This window comes from Oncorhynchus kisutch, linkage group LG21 (genome assembly GCF_002021735.2).
Source record: "Oncorhynchus kisutch isolate 150728-3 linkage group LG21, Okis_V2, whole genome shotgun sequence".
Lineage (NCBI taxonomy): Eukaryota > Metazoa > Chordata > Actinopteri > Salmoniformes > Salmonidae > Oncorhynchus > Oncorhynchus kisutch.
Genome location: NC_034194.2, coordinates 18261960 through 18282033, shown reverse-complemented (window position 1 = coordinate 18282033; position 20074 = coordinate 18261960). Strand labels below are relative to the sequence as shown.

Here is a 20074-nt window from a genome sequence, read left to right as displayed (position 1 = left end):
GATCGTTCTATTGTATGGCAGACCTGCTCTGTGAGGGATCCCAACACTGGCTTTGAGTTCAATCTGCTTCCTCTGGCCTCCAAGACTGGCTACAAGGCTGAAGGCAATGGGAAAACCTTTGTGGTAAGTCACAGTCAAGCACTCTCTGTGTTGTGGCCTCGGGTAATAGCAGAAATTGTGAATAATGTGCATTTTCCAATCCATTTCTCCGGGCTTGCCCCCCAGGTGAATATCTGTGGCGAGGTGGCAGAGTGTGGGAAGGACCAGGGGAAGCCTGTAGCTGGGTGTGAGCTGGACAATGGCCTGGTTGTTGGTCCTGTGGGAGTGGAGAGATCTCTACAGTACTCTACTGATGGCCTGCTCACACTCACATACAAAGGAGACATGAACAAGCCTACAGGTACATTCAATGGATCCAACCATCATCACTCACTAAGGGCTAACCCTGGGGGCTCCATTAGCATTGCTGGAATATGGAAGTCTGAACGAAATGCATGTTGTGACACTAAAGTCAGGTTATGAATGTTTTAGTCTGAGCACTAACTTGTTTCCTCCCTCTCCCCCCCAGGCACCAGGGACACCTTCACCATTAGTTTTGTTTGTGACCAGGACGCCCACCTTGGCACTCTGAAACTGGTCCGAGAGGAGCTCAGCTCGTCCACACTCGTCACACACGATGTCTTATTTGAGTTTTCCACAGCCCTGGCATGCATCCCTGCCCCTGTGGACTGTCGTTTCACTGGTAGGAACAAAACTGTTAAGGCAGCAGTTCCCAAACTAGGGGTCGCAAACCCATGTGGGGTCCAAAAAACATATTTTGTATAAGAAAATGCATCTCAAAATCATTGTAATGTGGTTAACCTTCAAAATCTAAGATTTGTTTTTGTATTGAAATCTAAAATATACAATTCCACCATAGAGAGCCCTTAGATGGTGGGAAAAGGCCGCAACTTGACCGATTTAATTATTCCGATTCAAGCGCAAAGTCAAGTGGGGCCTCTCAAGGTGTCATGTGACCGACTGCTGCAGACAATGGTTTCACGGGTCACTACAGAGGACTTTTGGTTCCTGACTCAAAGGGCATAATACCGTGCCTCCTCCCACAGAGCGTTAAAACCCATGGTACCCTTTGCCAGCTCATATCTGTCTGAAGCTGGATTCAGATCTAAGGTCTGCATTAAAAGCAAGTATCAATCCAGTTTGGATGTGACAGCAGAGATGCGGTGCGCACTGTTGACCACGCCCCCTGACTTTGAGAAGCTCTGACGTGACATGCATCAAGCACACCCATCTCATTAGTGGTGGTAAGATAGTGGTGCTTTCAAGACATCTAGGTCAAATCATGACATCAGTGATCTTCAGGTCAGAACTTTAGAAAAAGGCACGAGTTCCCGAGTTGGAATTCCGAGTTCGATGACCGTTCAAAACGATATTTCCCAGCCGGAGCTTGTTTTTTACGAGTTGTCTTGAATGCTCGGAAGTCTGAGATTTCCTAGTTCCCAGTTGTTTTGAACGCGGCATTAGAGACATGTTAGACTAATTAGCAATTGACTGTCATAGCCCCACATTAAATGTACTGTATGTGATAGTGAGGTGAGAAGACAATCAGAAATACTGTTATAATTTTTTAGCAATTGACTACCCAAATAAAAAAGTTAACATAGGCTGTTAGTGACATATTTCTTTCACGTGGTTGGGATCGCTTGATTTTTGAGAACCCCTGTATTAATCTCTTCAAAACGGTATCGATGTCTTCAGTATGGCTCTAACGTGGCATATCATTTTATTCACTTTAGAAAACTCTGGTCATACAAATGGGTCTTCACATTCATTGAAAGATATTGTTCAGCTTCTCATCCTGGATTCACAGAGTGATTGTTGTTCTACTCTTTCAGATTCCCACGGTAACGTGTATGACCTGAGTCACCTGAGCAGGGACAGTGACGACAGTCCCTGGGTGGCCATCGACACGTCTGAGCAGGCCAAGAATCGCCGCTTCTTCATCAACGTGTGTAAACCTCTGCCCCCAGTCCAGGGATGCCCCGGTGAGTCGCATGCAATTAGCCTATGTGAAGGCCAGGCAATGAGTCATCGCTTGGCCTTTACGAGGATAAAAAGGGTGCTGTTCCATCCGTCAATCGGTATTAATTGATGTTCAGCTTTTGCGTTTGACTACATGCATGTGTACAGTATAGAAGCGTGTTTAAGTGTTTCAGTCAGACTGTATACGAACAGATGAGTGTCTTGTCTTTTTATACGTTTGTACCACGAAGGAGTCGATTAGTTTGTCTCTCCGTGTGTGAGGTATTGTCCTTGTTAATGCCATCCTTTGCTAACTGTCCTCCTCCGTCTGCAGATGTTCTCCTGGGTGCATGTGGTACCTTGGAGGGTAAAGGTGTGAACCTGGGCTACATCCAGTCCAGCCCCCAGGTGGCCTCTGACGGCTCCATCAGCATCGTCTACCTCAACGGGGACCGCTGTGACAAAGGCCACCACTCCACACGTATCATCTTCCAGTGTGACGACAACCCTGTGAGTGACCTACACTTGCTCTCTATGGGAATGCTCTTCCATGTTATGGCTGTAGAGTGGCAAGAATCTGTTTGAAATGTTACTTATCGATGTTGCTGATCCCATTTACCATATATGTTCCTTCCTAATCCCTACAGTACCAGTCAAAAGTTTGGACACTGTTATAGGAATTTAATTCCTCTGTTTAATACCCAATTAAATTAATACAGTCAGCCCATTTCTAAGGATTAAAATGGACGGAGACCAGTCTCAAAATTGAGCACTAGCGTTTATTCTCGAGAGTACTGAACATGATACAACAGGTTATAAACTGAAAATCACGTCATTAGTTTTCGAACTGTCCCGTCTCTCCTCCACTCCGGTACAATGGCAGTATAGTTCTCAAGCTTTCCTACATCGTCTCCCACCAATTTAGATAATTTATGACCAAGCCAAGGTCTTCCTGTGTAGATAAGCATTCTAGCCTGTCTGACGATAAATTCATTCGTTTCTACCAAGGAACAGACAGTCATTGTTCTAATTCTTGATTATAATTACACACATTATATTCAGTACTAGGATTAAAATTCATACATCTATACTGTAACATAATAGTATCCGGATTAGTCAATCCTGATTGAAATGTATACATAATTAGTCATTATTGATTAAAAAAAAATCATAAACTATGAATTAACACATGGAATCATGTAGTAACCAAATAAGTGTTAAACAAATCAAAATATATTTGCCTTGATGACCGCTTTGCACACTCTTGGCATTCTCTCAACCAGCTTCACCTGGAATGCTTTCCAACAGTCTTGAAGGAGTTCCCATTATGCTGAGCACTTGTTGGCTTTATGCTGAGCACTTGTTGTCTGCTTTTCCTTCACTCTGCAGTCCAACTCATCCCAAACCATCTCAATTGGGTTGAGGTCTGGTGAATGTGGAGACCAGGTTGTCTGATGCAGCACTCCATCATTCTCCTTGGTCAAATAGCCCTTACACAGCCTGAAGGTGTGTTGGGTCATTGTCCTGGTGAAAAGCAAATTATAGTCCCACTTAGCGCAAAGCAGATGGGATGGCGTACCACTGCAGAATGCTATGGTAGCCATGCTGGTTAAGTGCCTTGAATTATAAATAAATCACTGACAGTGTCACCAGCAAAGCACCATCACACCACTTCCTCCATGCTTCACGGTAGGGAGATCATCCATTCACCTACAGTACTCTGCGTCTCACAAAGACACAGAGGTTGGAACCAAAATTCTCAAATTTGGACTCATCAGACCAAAAGACAGATTTCTACCGGTCTAATGTCCATTGCTTGTGCTTCTTGGCCCAAGTAAGTCTCTTATTCTCATTGGTGTTCTTTAGTAGTGGTTTCTTTGCAGCAATTTGACCACAAAGGCCTGATTTCACGCAGACCCCTCAGAACAGTTGATGTTGAGATATGTCTGTTACTTGAACTCTGTGAAGCATTTATTTGGGCTGCATTTTCTGAAGCTGGTAACTCTAATGAACTTATCCTCTGCAGCAGAGATAACTCTGGGTCTTCCTTTCCTGCGGAGGTCCTCATGAGAGCCAGTTTCATCATAGTGCTTGATGGTTTTTGCAACTGCACTTGAAGAAACTTTAAAAGTTCTTGAAATGTTCTGGATTGACTGACCTTCATGTCTTAAAGTAATGGACTGTTTCTCTTTGCCTATTTGAGCTGTTCTTGCCATAATATGGGCGTGGTCTTTTTTCCAAATAGGGCTATCTTCTGTATACCACCCCTACCTTGTCACAACACAACTGATTGGCTCAAACGCATTAAGAAGGAAAGAAATTACACAAAAAAAACCTTCTTAAAAAAAAGTTGGTTACTACATGATTCCATATGTGTTGAGGTCTTCACTATTATTCTACAATGTCGAAAATAGTACAAATAAAGAAAAACCCTTAAATGAGTAGGTGTGTCCAAACTTTTGTCTGGTACGGTATATTTTTCATGTTTGGTTCATTTACCAACAGGGCTCTCCTGTATTTGACCGTCAAGACGGCTGTGAGTATGTGTTCATCTGGAGAACCTCCGAGGCGTGTCCTCTCACCAGTGCTCAGGGTAGGTTTTGGAGGAGGAGGCTGCCATGTTTAGTGTCCTGGCTCTGGCTAAGACTGGTACTTTTCTCCACCAGTGTCATCATCGTGCTTAAGGTAACTCTCCTCTCCCTGACTCCTGCAGGTGAAAACTGTAAAGTCAAGGACCCCAGAAGTGGCTACATGTTTGACATGAGCTCCCTGTCAGGGAAGGACTACATGGTGAAGAGTGGCCAGTACCAATACCACTTCTCTGTCTGCGGGGGGCTTAAGAGAGGGATCTGCACACACAAAGACACAGGAAGTGACCAGGTGTCAGCCTGTCAGGTGAAAGACAGCACCCACAGAATCGCTGGTATGTAAATCTGTCCAGAAATATCTAGAGTTGGTTCAACTCCTTTATAAAGCGTTGATGTTCTTTTGGTAGTAATTGATAAAACCTCTGAGAAACGGCTGGTTGATTATTCATCACAGGGTTGGCCTCACAGACTCTGAGCTATGTTGGAGATCAGATCGTCCTCAACTACACTGGTGGGGAGACGTGCCACAAGATCTACCAGAGATCCACAGAGATCTACTTCTCCTGTCATCCTAAAATGAACCCTGTGAGTCGAAGTGAAGCTACAGAGCAAACGTGTAATATGACATCTATGCTTGTCCCAAAGTGAATGTGGGAGTTACTGGGTTGTTGTGGTGTTTCTGCCTGTAGGGGGTGCCAGAGTTCATCAAGGAGACTGCGGAGTGCACCTACCTGTTTACCTGGCGTACTGCTCTCGCCTGTATCCCAGTCAAGACTACCAGCTGCTCCTACCAGTATGGATAGTCCTATTCCATTCTCGGAGCTCTCTTCCCAACACAACCTCCTCTTCCTCCCAGACAATGACTAGTTCCCCCTTTGTCAGTTATTTCCGACTGACTGTTCTGTATTTTTCCCCACACAGAGATTCTAATGGGAACTCGTACGACCTCTCCTCTCTGGCCCTGGACTCCAGAAACTGGGTGGTGGAGCCCAGCACTGGGAAGCAGGAGCGCTACTACATCAACGTCTGCAAGTCTCTGGTGCAACAGGGGGGTAAGTGCCTATCCTCAACACCAGCATCCATTATATGAAGGACACTGGTGGTTCCTGTGTAGCTTTAATTGACCCATTTGTGTGAACAAACATCAACCTTCTCGTAAAGTCTTCAGTTTGAATGTGGTGCAATTATGCTCGCCTTCTGAACCATGGGAAACATATTTCTTTCCTCTCCTCATGTTGTAGGCTCCTGGAAGTGTCCGTCCAACGCAGCGTCCTGTCTGAAGAGCGGGGAACACTATGTGAGTCTGGGAGAGGCCGAGTCGGCGCCACAGTGGGACCAGAACATCCTGGTACTCAAGTACACCAACGGAGAGATGTGTCCCGGTGGACAGAGGAATAAGAGTACCATTGTACGCTTCAAATGTGACCGGGACAAAGTGGTAAGGGATCATAGACATCACACACAGACACACACACACACACACACACACACACACACACGTAACACAAGCTGAGTAGACTGAACATGTTTCTCCCGTCCCTGCCCCAGGACTCGAGGCCTACACTGATAACGGCCATAGAGGAGTGTGTCTACACCTTTGTGTGGTTCACTGCAGCCGCCTGCCCCCTCAACAGCACCCAGCATGGAGACTGCAGAGTCACCAATCCAGTCACCGGTTAGTCACACTGCCTGTACTAGGCCATGTTAGCATTCTGAAAAGGTATTTGCATTAAGTATGATTAACATGGGATTAACGTAGGATCTCAGTGCAGTCAGGCAGGCCACTGCAAAGAGTTAGTGAGCAACTTCTCCATGTGCTATTGTTTTGACACCTGTCTGTACTGTGCTGCCCTCCTGACCCCAGGCCACCTCTTTGACCTGAACGGACTAAGCCAGGAGGGAGGCTACACTGTGTACGACAACCTGGACCCTAGGAAGATGTTCCGGCTCAACGTGTGTAGGGAAATAGCCAACGCAGGCTGTGGACCAGACACCGGTACAACAATGTTATATCTCACAGGCTCTGGTTTGGCTGGGAAATCTCTGCCCCTTACTGGTAAAATCCTGATTCCCACAGCAATCATTTGACAGTCACTGAGCCATGGACCAGACATGGGTCCCAAGACAGCTGTTTAAAGATTAAACCCACTTTTCAAGAAGATGGTGGTTCATGCAGCTGGGTTATGTAATGGGCTTTGGCTCTGCATAAAATGTAGTCCCTATTGTCTTGAAATGTATCAACGAAGACGGTCACTTATGGTCGTTTTGATGTGTGTGCAGGTGTGTGTATCAAGGAGCCCAAGAGTGCTCTGAGTGGCGGGCGGGCCAGCAGGGAGCTGTCATACCTGGACCAGGTGGTGGAGCTAACCTATGAGGGAGGGGCTGTGTGTGCCGCCAACCCCGCCCTCACACACAAGAGCATCATCAGCTTTGTGTGCAAGGCCCACGGTGAGGCCAGCACGGGGCCGGTACTGGTGGACTCGGACAAGAACACGTGCACACACTTCTTCTCCTGGCATACGCCCTTGGTGTGTGAACACCAGGTAATGACCAGTGGCGCTTCCCAATTCCAAAACAACCCGTAGCCTCCTACCCCTTAAACTTAGTAGATCTGAATGAATTGGATAGATGTAACCATTATGGCAATTTGCCTTTTGATACGCTAGCTGGGATTTCTTCACCCGTGCTTACCAGTCATGCCATACAGATTGAGTCCTTGATGTAGAGTCATTTCAAACAAGTCAGTGTGCTGCTTGATAAAGTAGCAGTGTGGTAGACATCAGATAGAGGCCCCATCTACTGTAACGGATCACTGAGGCTCACTGTCTGTGTTGACTAACTAAACAAAGTAGTTAATGTGCTATTTACGTAAATGACTCTACTGTTAGTTACCACTATGAGGTGGAAGAGAAAAGGCTATGTGAATACATCATGTTTAGTCTGCTAAATGGTAGACCATTAGAGATTACTTGTATGTTGAGTTTAACCTGACATATGTGGTGTACAGTAGGTGTACAAATCTTAACAGCTGTCAATTTTGCATTAGAATTGGTTTACTGTGATAGGTGTATTATATCTGTACATTTTTGTAATAGCGACTTTAATATTTAAACTTCAACTTTGCTGCCTGAGGTATGCCTTTTGTCCTTGCTAGCCCCCTCGTCTGTCTCACAATCGTGATGTGTTCCGTAGGTCAAGTGTTCAGTCCTGAACGGCTCTACCCTAATCGACCTGACCCCTCTGATCCACGTGACGGGCTACTACACAGCCACCAACGAGGACCTGGTGGACAAGGACCAGTCCCCTGACTTCTACATCAACATCTGCCAGCCCCTAAACCCCATCCCTGGGGTCACCTGTCCCCCAGGGGCCGCTGTCTGCATGGACCCCGACCAAGGGCCCCCCATAGTGAGTCGACAAACACAGAAACATGCGCGCACACACACACACACACACAGCAGAAATTAACACTCATCAATAGTATTCCGTCTGTGTTTACAAACCAACATGTTCAATTATACATTTCCCTGTGTCTCTCTCTCTTGCTAACAGGACATTGGTCGAATCACCTCCGGTCCGGAGTTCAACAGCGTGACCAATGAGGTGTCAATCACCTTCAACAGCACCACCGCCTGCCCCTCTGACCCCACCCAGAACTACACCTCCACCATCATGTTCACCTGCCAGAGGGGCCTGGAGCTGGTCGGTACCACATCAGTGGCACAGATGACGTGTCTGTATATTAGAGACCTCTCATTGTCTTGTTTTCTCACTGATTACTCTTGTGTTGAAATAGTTTCCCTCTAAAATCAGGTTTGGCGTCTTGGAAAGCTTGTGCATGTTTAGTCTTTGTGGTATTAAAGCCACTCTCCTGTCCTGTCCTGTCCCCCCCCCAGGGCTCACCCCAGATGATCAGGAAGCACAAGTGTATGTATGTGTTTGAGTGGGCCACTCCCGTGGTCTGTTCTGACGCCACACAGACCAAAGGCTGCACCCTGACAGACTCTCAGCTGCAGTTCACCTTTGACCTCTCACCCCTCTCTGGGGAGATTCAGGTGGGTAGACCTTTTTATATATGCGACCTCTTACCCTCAACATATCTACATATTCTGTTCTACTTAGCTATACGTGGAAAGTATTCCTTTTTCATGATGCCTTTTCATCCATTGTCTTTCTCTTCCAGGTGCCTGTCGGCTCAGAGACCTATAAGATCAATGTGTGTGGGGAGGTGGCAGACCCCAGCTGTAAGAACAGTGCAGTGTGTGTGCAGTCGCCGGGCGGATCAGCGTTTTCCTACGGCATCAGCCAGGCCATGACTATGGACTACAAACACGAGGAGCAGGCTGTCATCATGCAGTACGGAGGAGGAGACGTCTGCCCTCCAGGTTAGACAGGCTATCCTCAGTACCACACCCTGGTGTCTATGGGCAAGTCAAATGACAACCTTCACGCCACATATATTGCACAATGTTTGTCCAGTGTAGCAGTGGCTTATAGGGAATAGGGTATCACATAAGAGTGCAGCCTGTAATGCTTCGATGTTTATCAGCCTGTTGTTGTGCTGTATCTCAAACGGAAGCTCGTTTGGGCCTTATATGGTTTCCATTTCTCCATTTCAGTGACTGAGAATGAGGAGGTTTGCGTTTTTCCCTTCAACTTCCTGAGGAAGTCGTATACGGTGTGTACAACCGAGGGCAGGGTGGACGGGAGACTATGGTGTGCCACCACCAGTGACTTTGACAAGGACAAGAAATGGGGATTCTGCGTTCACGGTAATGACTGTGTTGAAATGTGTGTAAAAAAAGAAACGATTTTGAGTGTGTGTCTCCTTAGGGGCTCTGGGCGTAGCTGTGCTCAACACTGATGTGTGTGTCGTGTCTCAGTGACAGGGAAGAGGCAGTCGTCCATCCTGTTCACCTGTGACCAGTCAGCCGGCCATGGCACCCCACAGCTGCTGAGTGAGACTGGGGGCTGCGCTGCCACCTTCCAGTGGAAAACCATGGCTGTGTGCCCACCGAAGAAGATGGAGTGTAAGCTGGTGAACCAGCACCAGACCTTCAACCTGCGCACCCTCTCCTCTCTCACCGAGCCGTGGAAGTTCAGCCACAACAAAGCAGCGTATGTTTAGCTTTTCCCTACTGCTTCTCTTTCTCTCTCCTCCTCTCCCTTTCTTCCTCTCCCTCTGTACCACTTGACGAGGCTTGAACATGCACAGTAGTGGTTAGGCACTAGAAAACATTTTGCTATCTCCAGGTATTACATCAACCTGTGCCAGGGGATCCATGGGGGCCTGCCAGACTGCCCCGAGGGCGCCACGGTGTGCCGGAAGACCAGCGATGGGAAGACCCAGACCCTGGGTCTCGTCTACACCCAGAAGATGGCAGTCTCTGGTGGGTTTTACAGACTTACTTACTGACACTTACTTCAAGTTGCATGTTTGTGTAATGAACTGAAATGTCTTACGTTCTTCTTAGGTTTGTGTGTTTTGTTAGGAACCCAGTAATATCAGTCCTGGTAGACTTATCCCCTTTAAGAAACCCAGTAATATTAGTCCTGGTAGACTTATCCCCATTAAGGAACCCAGTAATATCAGTCCAGGTAGACTTATCCCCTTTAAGGAACCCAGTAATATCAGTCCAGGTAGACTTATCCCCTTTAAGGAACCCAGTAATATCAGTCCTGGTAGACTTATCCCCATTAAGGAACCCAGTAATATCAGTCCTGGTAGACTTATCCCCTTTAAGAAACCCAGTAATATTAGTCCTGATACTTATCCCCATTAAGGAACCCAGTAATATTAGTCCTGGTAGACTTATCCCCTTTAAGGATCCCAGTAATATTAGTTCTGGTAGACTTATCCCCTTTAACCAACCCTCCTTTTCCCAGATAAGAAGATCCTAGTGAGCTACGCTATGGGAGACACTGTGTGTGGGAACGGCCTCCAGGCCAAGACAGTGGTCCAGCTGACATGTGGTCCTAATATAGGCCAGCCCAAGCTGCTGAGGTGAGTGAGCTGTGAGTAGCTAGCCTGGGAGAGCTTCCTCTCCTGTAACCTTGTCCCAGATCTCTTTGTGACTTATATAACCAACTTTTATTGTTGTTGGCTATTCAGCACAAACAGATCTGGGACCAGGTTACCTCTCCTACAGAGGAAAGCCAACTTTCCTCCAGCCAGCAAAATGATGTAGCCATGTGGGCAAAATAAACCTGTATCCAACTGAATAACACTAGGAAAAGTTACTGAATGTTCAAGTTGAAAATTGACCACTTAAAGGTCATATTTAATTTTCTAGTTAAACTTTTCCATCTCTCATGGTTTAATTTGTCACTCTTTGAAGGATGTTTGTTAACTCTCTCTGTACCACACACATACAGTACACACACACACACACACACACACACTCTCAGTGTCTCTGTCTCTTTGTGCCTAGCGTGGATGATGCCTCGTGTGAATTCGTGCTGGGCTGGGAGACGCGTGCGGCATGCGCTGTTCAACAACATGAGGTGGTGATGGTCAATGGAACCATCAAAGTCCCCGATACAGGGGCCAACTTCAGCCTGGGGGCCCTCTACCACAGGTGAAACCTCTCATCATCAACACAGTTCAATCAACTCACTTTGTCACAGCAATCCAGGCCAATTATCACATTCACCCTTCAGATCCACTAATGAGGATATTGACATACAGGAACCATCATTCAGCCAGAGTTAAAACATCTTATGTTGAAACCTGTTATGAGTCAAGTTCATGTGCTGGGCCAAAAACCTGTTTTTCTTCAGGTCATTGAGGTTATATATTGCAAAACAAGCTTCTTTGCATCAAATCGGTATCACATAACGACCTCACTTGCTAAATTAATGCAAACTCAAGTCGGGAGTGCCTGTGAATGGATTCACATCAGGATTTCCTGAACCCAGACAGAGTGAGATCACAGGTCAAAGCCTCTTATATCAGATAGTCAGAACTGCATGAACGCCTATCACAACAACAGTGGGCCTCCTCGGACACAGTTGAACCTCTCTACAGTTGCAACAGGAAAAAGAAAACATTTATCAATGTACTAGAGGAAAGATGAAATAAGCCTTTTATAAACGTACTCAGACCAGGTTTTTTGTCCCCCTGTCCACTCTGTAGGCTCTACCAGGCCTCTGGGGACATCCGTGCCAACGGGGACAAGTACATCTATGACATCCAACTGTCAGGCATCACCAACAGCTCCTCCTCCAAGTGTCTGGGGGCCAACATTTGCCAGGTGAAGATCAATGGAGACCACAGGAGGAAGATCGGCTTCTCCAGCAAGGCCAAGTACTACATCAAAGGTAAAAGACATACGTGCCAGACACAGGTTTACTCCAAAGTGGTCTGGGCTTTTGGGTAATACAGTGTGAGTGGGTTTGGGGAATAGTTTTGATTGTCCTCAGTGTCTCACCTTGCGTTTATTAAAGATTTAAATGGATTTCAACATCACTCACAAGATACAGTACTTGGCAATCAAGTAATGCAACAAGCTCACTCCATTAAGCTGCTTGTGATTGACAGATGGACTCTCTCTCTCTACTCAGATGGTAACCTGGATGTGCTGGTCCCATCTGAGTCTGTGTGTGGGCGGGACAAGTCCACGATGGTGTCGTCGGCCATCTTGTTCCACTGTAACCCCTCAGCAGGAGAGGGCATCCCAGAGTTCCTGTTGGAGACGGATGGATGCCAGTACCTCTTTACCTGGCACACCGCCACTGTTTGTGGTCTAGTGTGAGTCGACAACTCTTTACACACGGACATCAGGGTAGTGTTCAGTTGTCTCGATACAGGAGAAAGGGCTTTGAAACAGAGGAAGTACTACCTAAAGTTGTCCTATAAAAATGCTACGATTTTCATCTTACACTTTAAAGCTCTTTCTTCCATTCATTGAATTGGAATTTGAATGAAAGATGCTGTATAAAGTAAAGAGGTGTGACATTTTGTCTGGTGTGCCATACAGAACCTCCGTGTCCAAGAAGACTACTGACGATGGAGGGCAGGACAGTACAGGCTTGTCTGGAAGGAGACGGGCGGTCCTGAGCATGCTATTGGTTGTGGTGGCCATCTGTCTGCTGGTTCTGCTACTGCACAAACGAGAGCGGAGGTAAGAGATACCTACCATTCTTTTCCTCCCCACAGCTTTGTACTGTTATTACAAAATCTATATGTTTGAAAACAAAATATAGAAAAAGCTCCTCTATAATCTTTTCCTAAATCTCAAATGTCCTGTTTCCAGGGAGCTGGTGATGCAGAAAATCACTGGATGTTGTAGGAGAGGAAATCCTGTCTCTTATAAATACTCAAAGGTATGCATGTTAATAAATACTATAGTACACCAATCAAACCAACATAGCTATGTACTTCCATAGATGTAGAATCCTGTTGTATGGCCTATGGGAGCTACACTAGGGTGGGGGGGGGGCACTGGAAGCTAGCATGAGCCACTTTATCCTATTGTTCTCAGGCGTGAGCTGCACTTTGAAATCTTGAAAATGGAACCGAAGCATAAGTTAGAGCAGTACGAGTCTCTTGATAAGCCGGCGCATGCTCTGCAAACGTTACACATCCGGAGTAGCTCCTATGTTAACTCACAGTATGCTATAGTTTCTCTTTCAATTCAGTGTTTATTTTTTCACAGCCATTGATTCTATGTCAATGTACAGTTGTGGCCAAAAGTTTTGAGAATGACACACATATTAATTTCCACGAAGTTTGCTGCTTCAGTGTCTTTAGATATTTTTGTCCGATGTTACTATGGAAAAAAACTGACATATAATTACAAGCATTTCATAAGTGTCAAAGGCTTTTATTGACAATTACATGAAGTTGATGCAAAGAGTCAATATTTTCAGTGTTGACCCTTCTTTTTCAAGACCTCTGCAATCTGCCCTGGCATGCTGTCAATTAACTTATGGGCCACTGATGGCAGCCCATTCTTGCATAATCAATGCTTGGAGTTTGTCAGAATTTGTGAGGTTTTGTTTGTCCACACACCTCTTGAGGATTGACCAAAAGTTCTCAATGGAATTAAGGTCTAGGGAGTTTCCTGGCCATGGACCCAAAATATCAATGTTTTGTTCCGCGAGCCACTTAGTTATCACTTCTGCTTTATGGCGAGGTGCTCCATCATGATGGAAAGGGCATTGTTCGTCACCAACCTGTTCCTGGATGGTTGGAAGTTGCTCTGTTGGTACCATTCTTTATTCATGGCTGTGTTCTTAGACAAAATTGTGAGTGCGCACACTCCCTTGGCTGAGAAGCAACCCCACACATGAATGGTCTCAGGATGCTTTACTGTTGGCATGACACAGGACTGATGGTAGCGCTCACCTTGTCTTCTCCGGACAAGCTTGTTTCCAGATGCCCCAAACAATCGGAAAGGGGATTCATCAGAGAAAATGACTTTACCCCAGTCCTCAGCAGGCCAATCCCTGTACCTTTTGCAGAATATCAGTCATTCCCTGATGTTTTTCCTGGAGAGAACTGGCTTCTTTGCTGCCCTTCTGGACACCAGGCCATCCTCCAAATGTCTTTGCCTCACTGTGCAGCCTGCCTGCTGTCATTCCTGAGCAAGCTCTGTACTGGTGGTGCCCCCATCCCGCAGCTGAATCAACTTTAGGAGACGGTCCTGGCGCTTGCTTGACACTCTTAGGAGCGCTGAAGCCTTCGTCACAAAATTTGAACCACTCTCCTTGAAGTTCTTGATAATCTGATCAAATCAAATCAAATGTATTTATATAGCCCTTCTTACATCAGCTGATATGTCAGTGCTGTACAGAAACCCATCCTAAAACCCCAAACAGCAAGCAATGCAGGTGTAGAAGCACGGTGGCTAGTAAAAACTCCCTAGAAAGGTCAAAACAGCCTGGTTTCTTCCTATGAGGGGTGGCCAGTCCTCTTCTGGCTGTGCCGGGTGGAGATTATAAATGACCAGCATGGTCAAATAATAATAATCACAGTAGTTGTCGAGGGTGCAACAGGTCAACACCTCAGGAGTAAATGTCAGTAGGCTTTTCATAGCCGATCATTGAGAGTATCTAAACCGCTCCTGCTGTTTCTAGAGAGTTGAAAACGGCAGGTCTGGGACAGGTAGCACGTCCGGTGAACAGGGTTCCATAGCTGCAGGCAGAACAGTTGAAACTGCAGCAGCAGCAGGGCCAGGTGGACTGGGGACAGCAAGTAGTCATCATGCCAGGTAGTCCTGGGGCATGGTCCTAGGGCTCAGGTCCTCAGAGAGAGAGAGAAAAAAAACTTAAATTCACACAGGACACCGGATAAGACTGGAGAAATACTCCAGATATAACAAACTGACCCTAGCCCCCCGACACAAACTACTGCAGCATAAATACTGGAGGCTGAGACAGGATGGGTCAGGAGACACTGTGGCCCCATCCGATGATACCCCCGGACAGGGCCAAACAGGAAGGATATAACCCCACCCACTTTGCCAAAGCACAGCCCCCACACCACTAGAGGGATATCTTCAACCACCAACGTACCATCCTGAGACAAGGCTGAGTATAGCTCACAAAGATCTCTGCCATGGCACAACCCAAGGGGGGGGCGCCAACCCAGACAGGAAGACCACGTCAGTGACTCAACCCCCTCAAGTGACACACCCCTCCTAGGGACGGCATGGAAGAGCACCAGTAAGCCAGTGACTCAGCCCCTGTAATAGGGTTAGAGACAGAGAATCCCAGTGGAGCGAGGAGAACCGGCCAGGCAGAGACAGCAAGGGCGGTTCGTTGCTCCAGTTTCGGTTCACCTTCACACTCCTGGGCCAGACTACACTCAATCATAGGACCTACTGAAGAGATCAGTCTTCAGTAAAGACTTAAAGGTTGAGATGGGTAGGCAGACCATTCCATAACAATGGAGCTCTATAGGAGAAAGCCCTGCCTCCAGCTGTTTGCTTAGAAATTCTAAGGACAATAGGAGGCCTGCGTCTTGTGACTGTAGCGTACGTGTAGGTATGTACGGCAGGACCAAATCGGAAAGATGGGTAGGAACAAGCCCATGTAATGCTTTGTAGGTTAGCAGTACAACCTTGAAATCAGCCCTTGCCTTAACAGGAAGTCAGTGTAGGAAGGCTAGCATTGGAGTAATATGATTGGAGTAAAAATGGTTCTAGTCAGGATTCTAGCAGCCGTATTTAGCACTATTTAAGTTTATTTAGTGTTTTATCCGGGTAGCCGGATAACCTAGAAGTGACAAAAGCATGGATTCATCTTTCTGCATCATTTTTGGACAAACTTTCTGATTTTTGCAATGTTACGTAGATGGAAAAAAGCTGTCCTTGAAACAGTCTTGATATGTTCGTCAAAAGAGAGCTCAGGGTCCAGAGTAATGCCAAGGTCCTTCACAGTTTTATTTGAGACGACTGTACAACCATCAAGATTAATTGTCAGATTCAACAGAAGATCTCTTTGTTTCTTGGGACCTAGAACAAGCATCTCTGTTTTGTCCGAGTTTAAAAGTAGAACATTTACAGCCATCCACTTCCTTATGTCTGAAACACAGGCTTCCAGCAAGGGCAATTTTGGGGCTTCACCATGTTTCATCGAAATGTACAGCTGTGTGTCATCCGCATAGCAGTGAAAGTTAACATTATGTTTTCGAATGACATCCCCAAGAGGTAAAATGTGTATATATAGTGAAAACAATAGTGGTCCTAAAATGGAACCTTGATGAACACTGAAATGTACAGTTGATTTGTCAGAGAACAAACCATCCACAGAGACAAACTGATATCTTTCCGACAGATAAGATCTAAACCAGGCCAGAACTTGTCCGTGTAGACCAATTTGGGTTTCCAATCTCTCCAAAAGAATGTGGTGATTGATGGTATCAAAAGCAGCACTAAGGTCTCGATAAATGGTTGATTTAGGTGCAATCTTACCGGCAGCAATATCCTTGCCTGTGAAGCCCTATTTGTGCAAAGCAATTATGACAGCACGTGTTTCCTTGCAGGTAACCATGGTTGTCAGAGGAAGAACAATGATTCCAAGCACCACCCTCCTTTTGAAGCTTCCAGTCTGTTATTCGAACTCAATCAGCATGACAGAGTGATCTCCAGCCTTGTCCTTGTCAACACTCACACCTGTGTTAACAAGAGAATCACTGACATGTCAGCTGGTCCTTTTTGTGGCAGGGCTGAAATGCAGTGGAAATGTATTTTGGGGATTCAGTTCATTTGCATGGCAAAGAGGGACTTTGCAATTATTTGCAATTCATCTGATCACTCTTCATAACATTCTGGAGTATATGCAAATTGCCATCATACAAACTGAGGCAGCAGACTTTGTGAAAATTAGTATTTGTGTCATTCTCAACTTTTGGCCACGACTGTAGGTGTTGGTGTGGTGAGTTCCCAGTGCTAAATCTCACCCCTGTCTGTCTTGTCTGTCCCTGCAGGTGAACATGGATGATGAGGGAGGGGAGGATGAGATGGAGTGGCTAATGGAGGAGATTGAGGCACCAGCCATGTCCTCCCGCCTGGGGAAGGAGCACCAGGAAAACGGCCACATCACCACCAAGCCCGTCAATGCCGACGCCCTACGCTCCTTTTCCCTGGAAGAGCAGGAGGACAGCGAGGAGGAGGTCTTGTCCGTCCCCGGGGTTTGCGTCCTCGGTGGCCGGACCACCCTGCGGCCCTCAGGATCCAGGACCCGCTCCTCGGGGCCCCACCGCAGTGCCCTGTTGGAGGAGGAGATTGACGAGGACCTGGTGGAGCTCCTGGGGGACGGGGACGGGGACAGGAGGGGTAGGGCTAAGCCTTGCCGTAACAACAGACCCCCCCACAGGAAACAACAAAACCCCCAGGATGACAGCGATGAGGACCTGCTGACAGTGTGAGGGACTCTCCATCCTCCCCCTTTCCACCTAAACTATTATCTCTCTCCTCTTCTCTCCTCTCTCTTTGAATGTCTCCACACAACGATGACAACGCAAGAAAGCAGAAACCCTTAGAGGCTTGTTTTTCTAAAGAAAACGATGCAGAATGTCTGTTGGCTGTTTTACAGTTTTAAAAAGCAGATTTGTTTTTGTCCCCTCTTCAAAAGAAAGTTGATTCCTTCCTGATGACAAATGGTGTTTTCATCAAATAATTGTATTTGGACTATTTGATTTAGTTGATGTACATAGGTAATGTTATAAAGTGCCTTCAGAAAGTATTCATGCCCCTTGACTTATTCCACCCTTTGTTGTTACAGCCTCAATTCAAAATGGATTAAAAACACACAATACCCCATAATGAACAAGTGAAAACATGTTTTTAGACATTTTTGCACATTTTTGGAAAATGAAATACATAGTGTAATTGGACAGGGAAATGTGCGATACAGAGTTTTATTGGACAAGTTTAAAAAGATTGACGTTTCGGACTTCAATGGCCTTCTTCAGAAGAATCACAAAGGGAATGTAATATGGAAAATGAAAACTTATTGACTCAAAACATTTCCGCTTGTTATGTTTAATTAGTCGTAAACATTTATAAAAACATAATTCCACTTTGACATAATTTTGTATTGTATGTAGGCCAGTGACACAAAGTCTCAATTTAATCAATTTAAAATTCAGGCTGTAACACAACAGAATGTGGAAGAAGTCAAGGGTTATGAATACCTTCTGAAGACACTGTGCATATATGGATTTAAAATTTGTCACTTGCATTTTCCAGAGAATCACTTATTCACATTTTAAATTAATTTTGTGGACTGATTTTCACATTGAATCTCTATACATATATGGAAAAACCTCTTAAGTTATTGGGGGGAAAAAGGGACTGAAAACTGTGGTGCTCATTTCATGAATCATAGCATTGGTTAATAGGATTGTTAGGTTTATTATTCAGAGATCCTCAAATCATTATGGGGTTTTGTACTTGCGCACCAAATATGCATCACAGGCACAGCTAGTTGCTGTATCTGTTAAGTGCTAAACATTAACTCTGCTTCTAGAGCAGGGCTATTCAACTCTTACCCTATGAAGTTCAGAGCCTGGGTTTTCTCTTCTACCCACCTGGTCTAAATTAGTCCCTGATTAGAGGGGAACAATGAAAGAATTCAGTGGATCTAGCTTCAAGGTCCAGAGATGAGTTTGAGGGTTCTAGATGTTGCCTTGTCAAAGTCATGACCTAAGTTTATTTGAAAAGGGAAGTTTTCTGTCGAGCTACAACTCCCCTTTTTGTCAAACTGCATGTGCTATCCCTCATAAATGGGAGTAAGGAACGCTGTAGTGCCATGATTAAATGTATTTGTGAGCTTGAGATCCCCTTTCAGTCTTGTTCAGCAGTATCTATCCCATGCAGTCTCTACTGCAGGGGTGTCAAACTCATTCCATGGAGGGCCTCGTGTCTGGGTTTTTCCTTTCAATAAAGACCTAGACAACCAGGCGAGGGGAGTTCTTTACTAATTAGTGACCTTAATTATCAAGTACAAGGGAGACAGCGAAAGTCCGTAGGCACCCGGCCCTCCATGGAATGGGGTTACAGCAGCAATCGCAGTGTGAGTATTTTTCTAGGAAAATACAGTGAGCTACGAAGTATTGGGACACATTTTTGTTGTTGTTTTAGCTAAGTACTCCAGCACATTTAGAAGTTACCGCACTTTTTGTACATAGTCCCCCCATTTTAGGGGCCCAAAAATATTGTGACATATTCACTTGTGTGCATTAAAGTATTAAAAAGTTAAGTGTTTAGTCCCATATTCCTAGCACACGATGGCTCTACAAACTTGTTGGATGCGTTTGAGGTTTGTTTTGGTTGTGTTTCAGATAATTTTTTGCCCAATAGAAATGAATGGTAATAATGTATTTTGGAGTCACTTTTATTGTAAGTTATAATAGAATATGTTTCTCAACACTTCTACATTTAATGTGGATACTACCATGATTATTGAGAGTCTTGACGGGATCGTGAATAAAGACCAATTATACCCCCAAAAAATGCTAACCTTCCCTTTTATTGTAATGGTGAGAGGTTAGCATGTCTTGGGGGTATGGTATTTGGGAAAATACCCTCAAATTAAAGCTGACAGTCTGCACTTTAACCTCAGTCATTGTATAATTTCAAATCCAAAGTTTACAGAGACAAAACAACAACTAAGTGTAACACTGTCCCAATACTTTTGGAGCTCACTGTATGGATTATTTGAAATTAATTTAGCATTTATCAGTTGGCATATACACACACACACACCAGTACACAAACCATATGTACACAGGCAGTCACTAATTCTACTCTCATGCATCTTTAGTTGGGACAGTGTCTCATAAATGTCAGTGGTACAGAATAGAAATGAGAAAATGCTTTTGAAGTGGAACTCACCTCAATAACAAGTCTGACTATATGATTCTTTGACAAAGTTCTCTCTCTTGGACTGGACTTCAAGTCAGACTTCAAGATGGAGAGTTTATTTGTAATGCCAGTGTTTTATCACTAGTGTTG

The 20074-nt window shown here is 45.3% G+C and overlaps 1 protein-coding gene across 2 annotated transcripts in view; it reads left to right on the top strand.

The window, feature by feature from the left end:
• Positions 1-19019, top strand: part of igf2r (insulin-like growth factor 2 receptor) — a 33945-nt gene extending 14926 nt beyond the window's left edge. For both annotated transcript variants that reach the window (XM_031800489.1, XM_020454704.2), the window contains 28 exons: positions 22-123; positions 226-400; positions 569-742; positions 1896-2045; positions 2357-2532; positions 4528-4615; positions 4736-4945; positions 5065-5195; positions 5300-5403; positions 5532-5662; positions 5852-6048; positions 6159-6285; positions 6475-6606; positions 6891-7153; positions 7803-8018; positions 8163-8312; positions 8507-8665; positions 8794-8995; positions 9230-9382; positions 9494-9728; positions 9864-10000; positions 10497-10614; positions 11042-11188; positions 11746-11930; positions 12174-12360; positions 12590-12733; positions 12866-12935; positions 17044-19019. In XM_031800489.1, coding sequence (XP_031656349.1) covers positions 22-123; positions 226-400; positions 569-742; positions 1896-2045; positions 2357-2532; positions 4528-4615; positions 4736-4945; positions 5065-5195; positions 5300-5403; positions 5532-5662; positions 5852-6048; positions 6159-6285; positions 6475-6606; positions 6891-7153; positions 7803-8018; positions 8163-8312; positions 8507-8665; positions 8794-8995; positions 9230-9382; positions 9494-9728; positions 9864-10000; positions 10497-10614; positions 11042-11188; positions 11746-11930; positions 12174-12360; positions 12590-12733; positions 12866-12935; positions 17044-17484 — 4704 coding nt within the window. In that variant the 3' untranslated portion in view covers positions 17485-19019. The remainder of the gene's footprint in view (positions 1-21; positions 124-225; positions 401-568; positions 743-1895; positions 2046-2356; positions 2533-4527; positions 4616-4735; positions 4946-5064; positions 5196-5299; positions 5404-5531; positions 5663-5851; positions 6049-6158; positions 6286-6474; positions 6607-6890; positions 7154-7802; positions 8019-8162; positions 8313-8506; positions 8666-8793; positions 8996-9229; positions 9383-9493; positions 9729-9863; positions 10001-10496; positions 10615-11041; positions 11189-11745; positions 11931-12173; positions 12361-12589; positions 12734-12865; positions 12936-17043) is intronic.
• The last annotated feature ends 1055 nt before the right edge of the window (positions 19020-20074 follow it).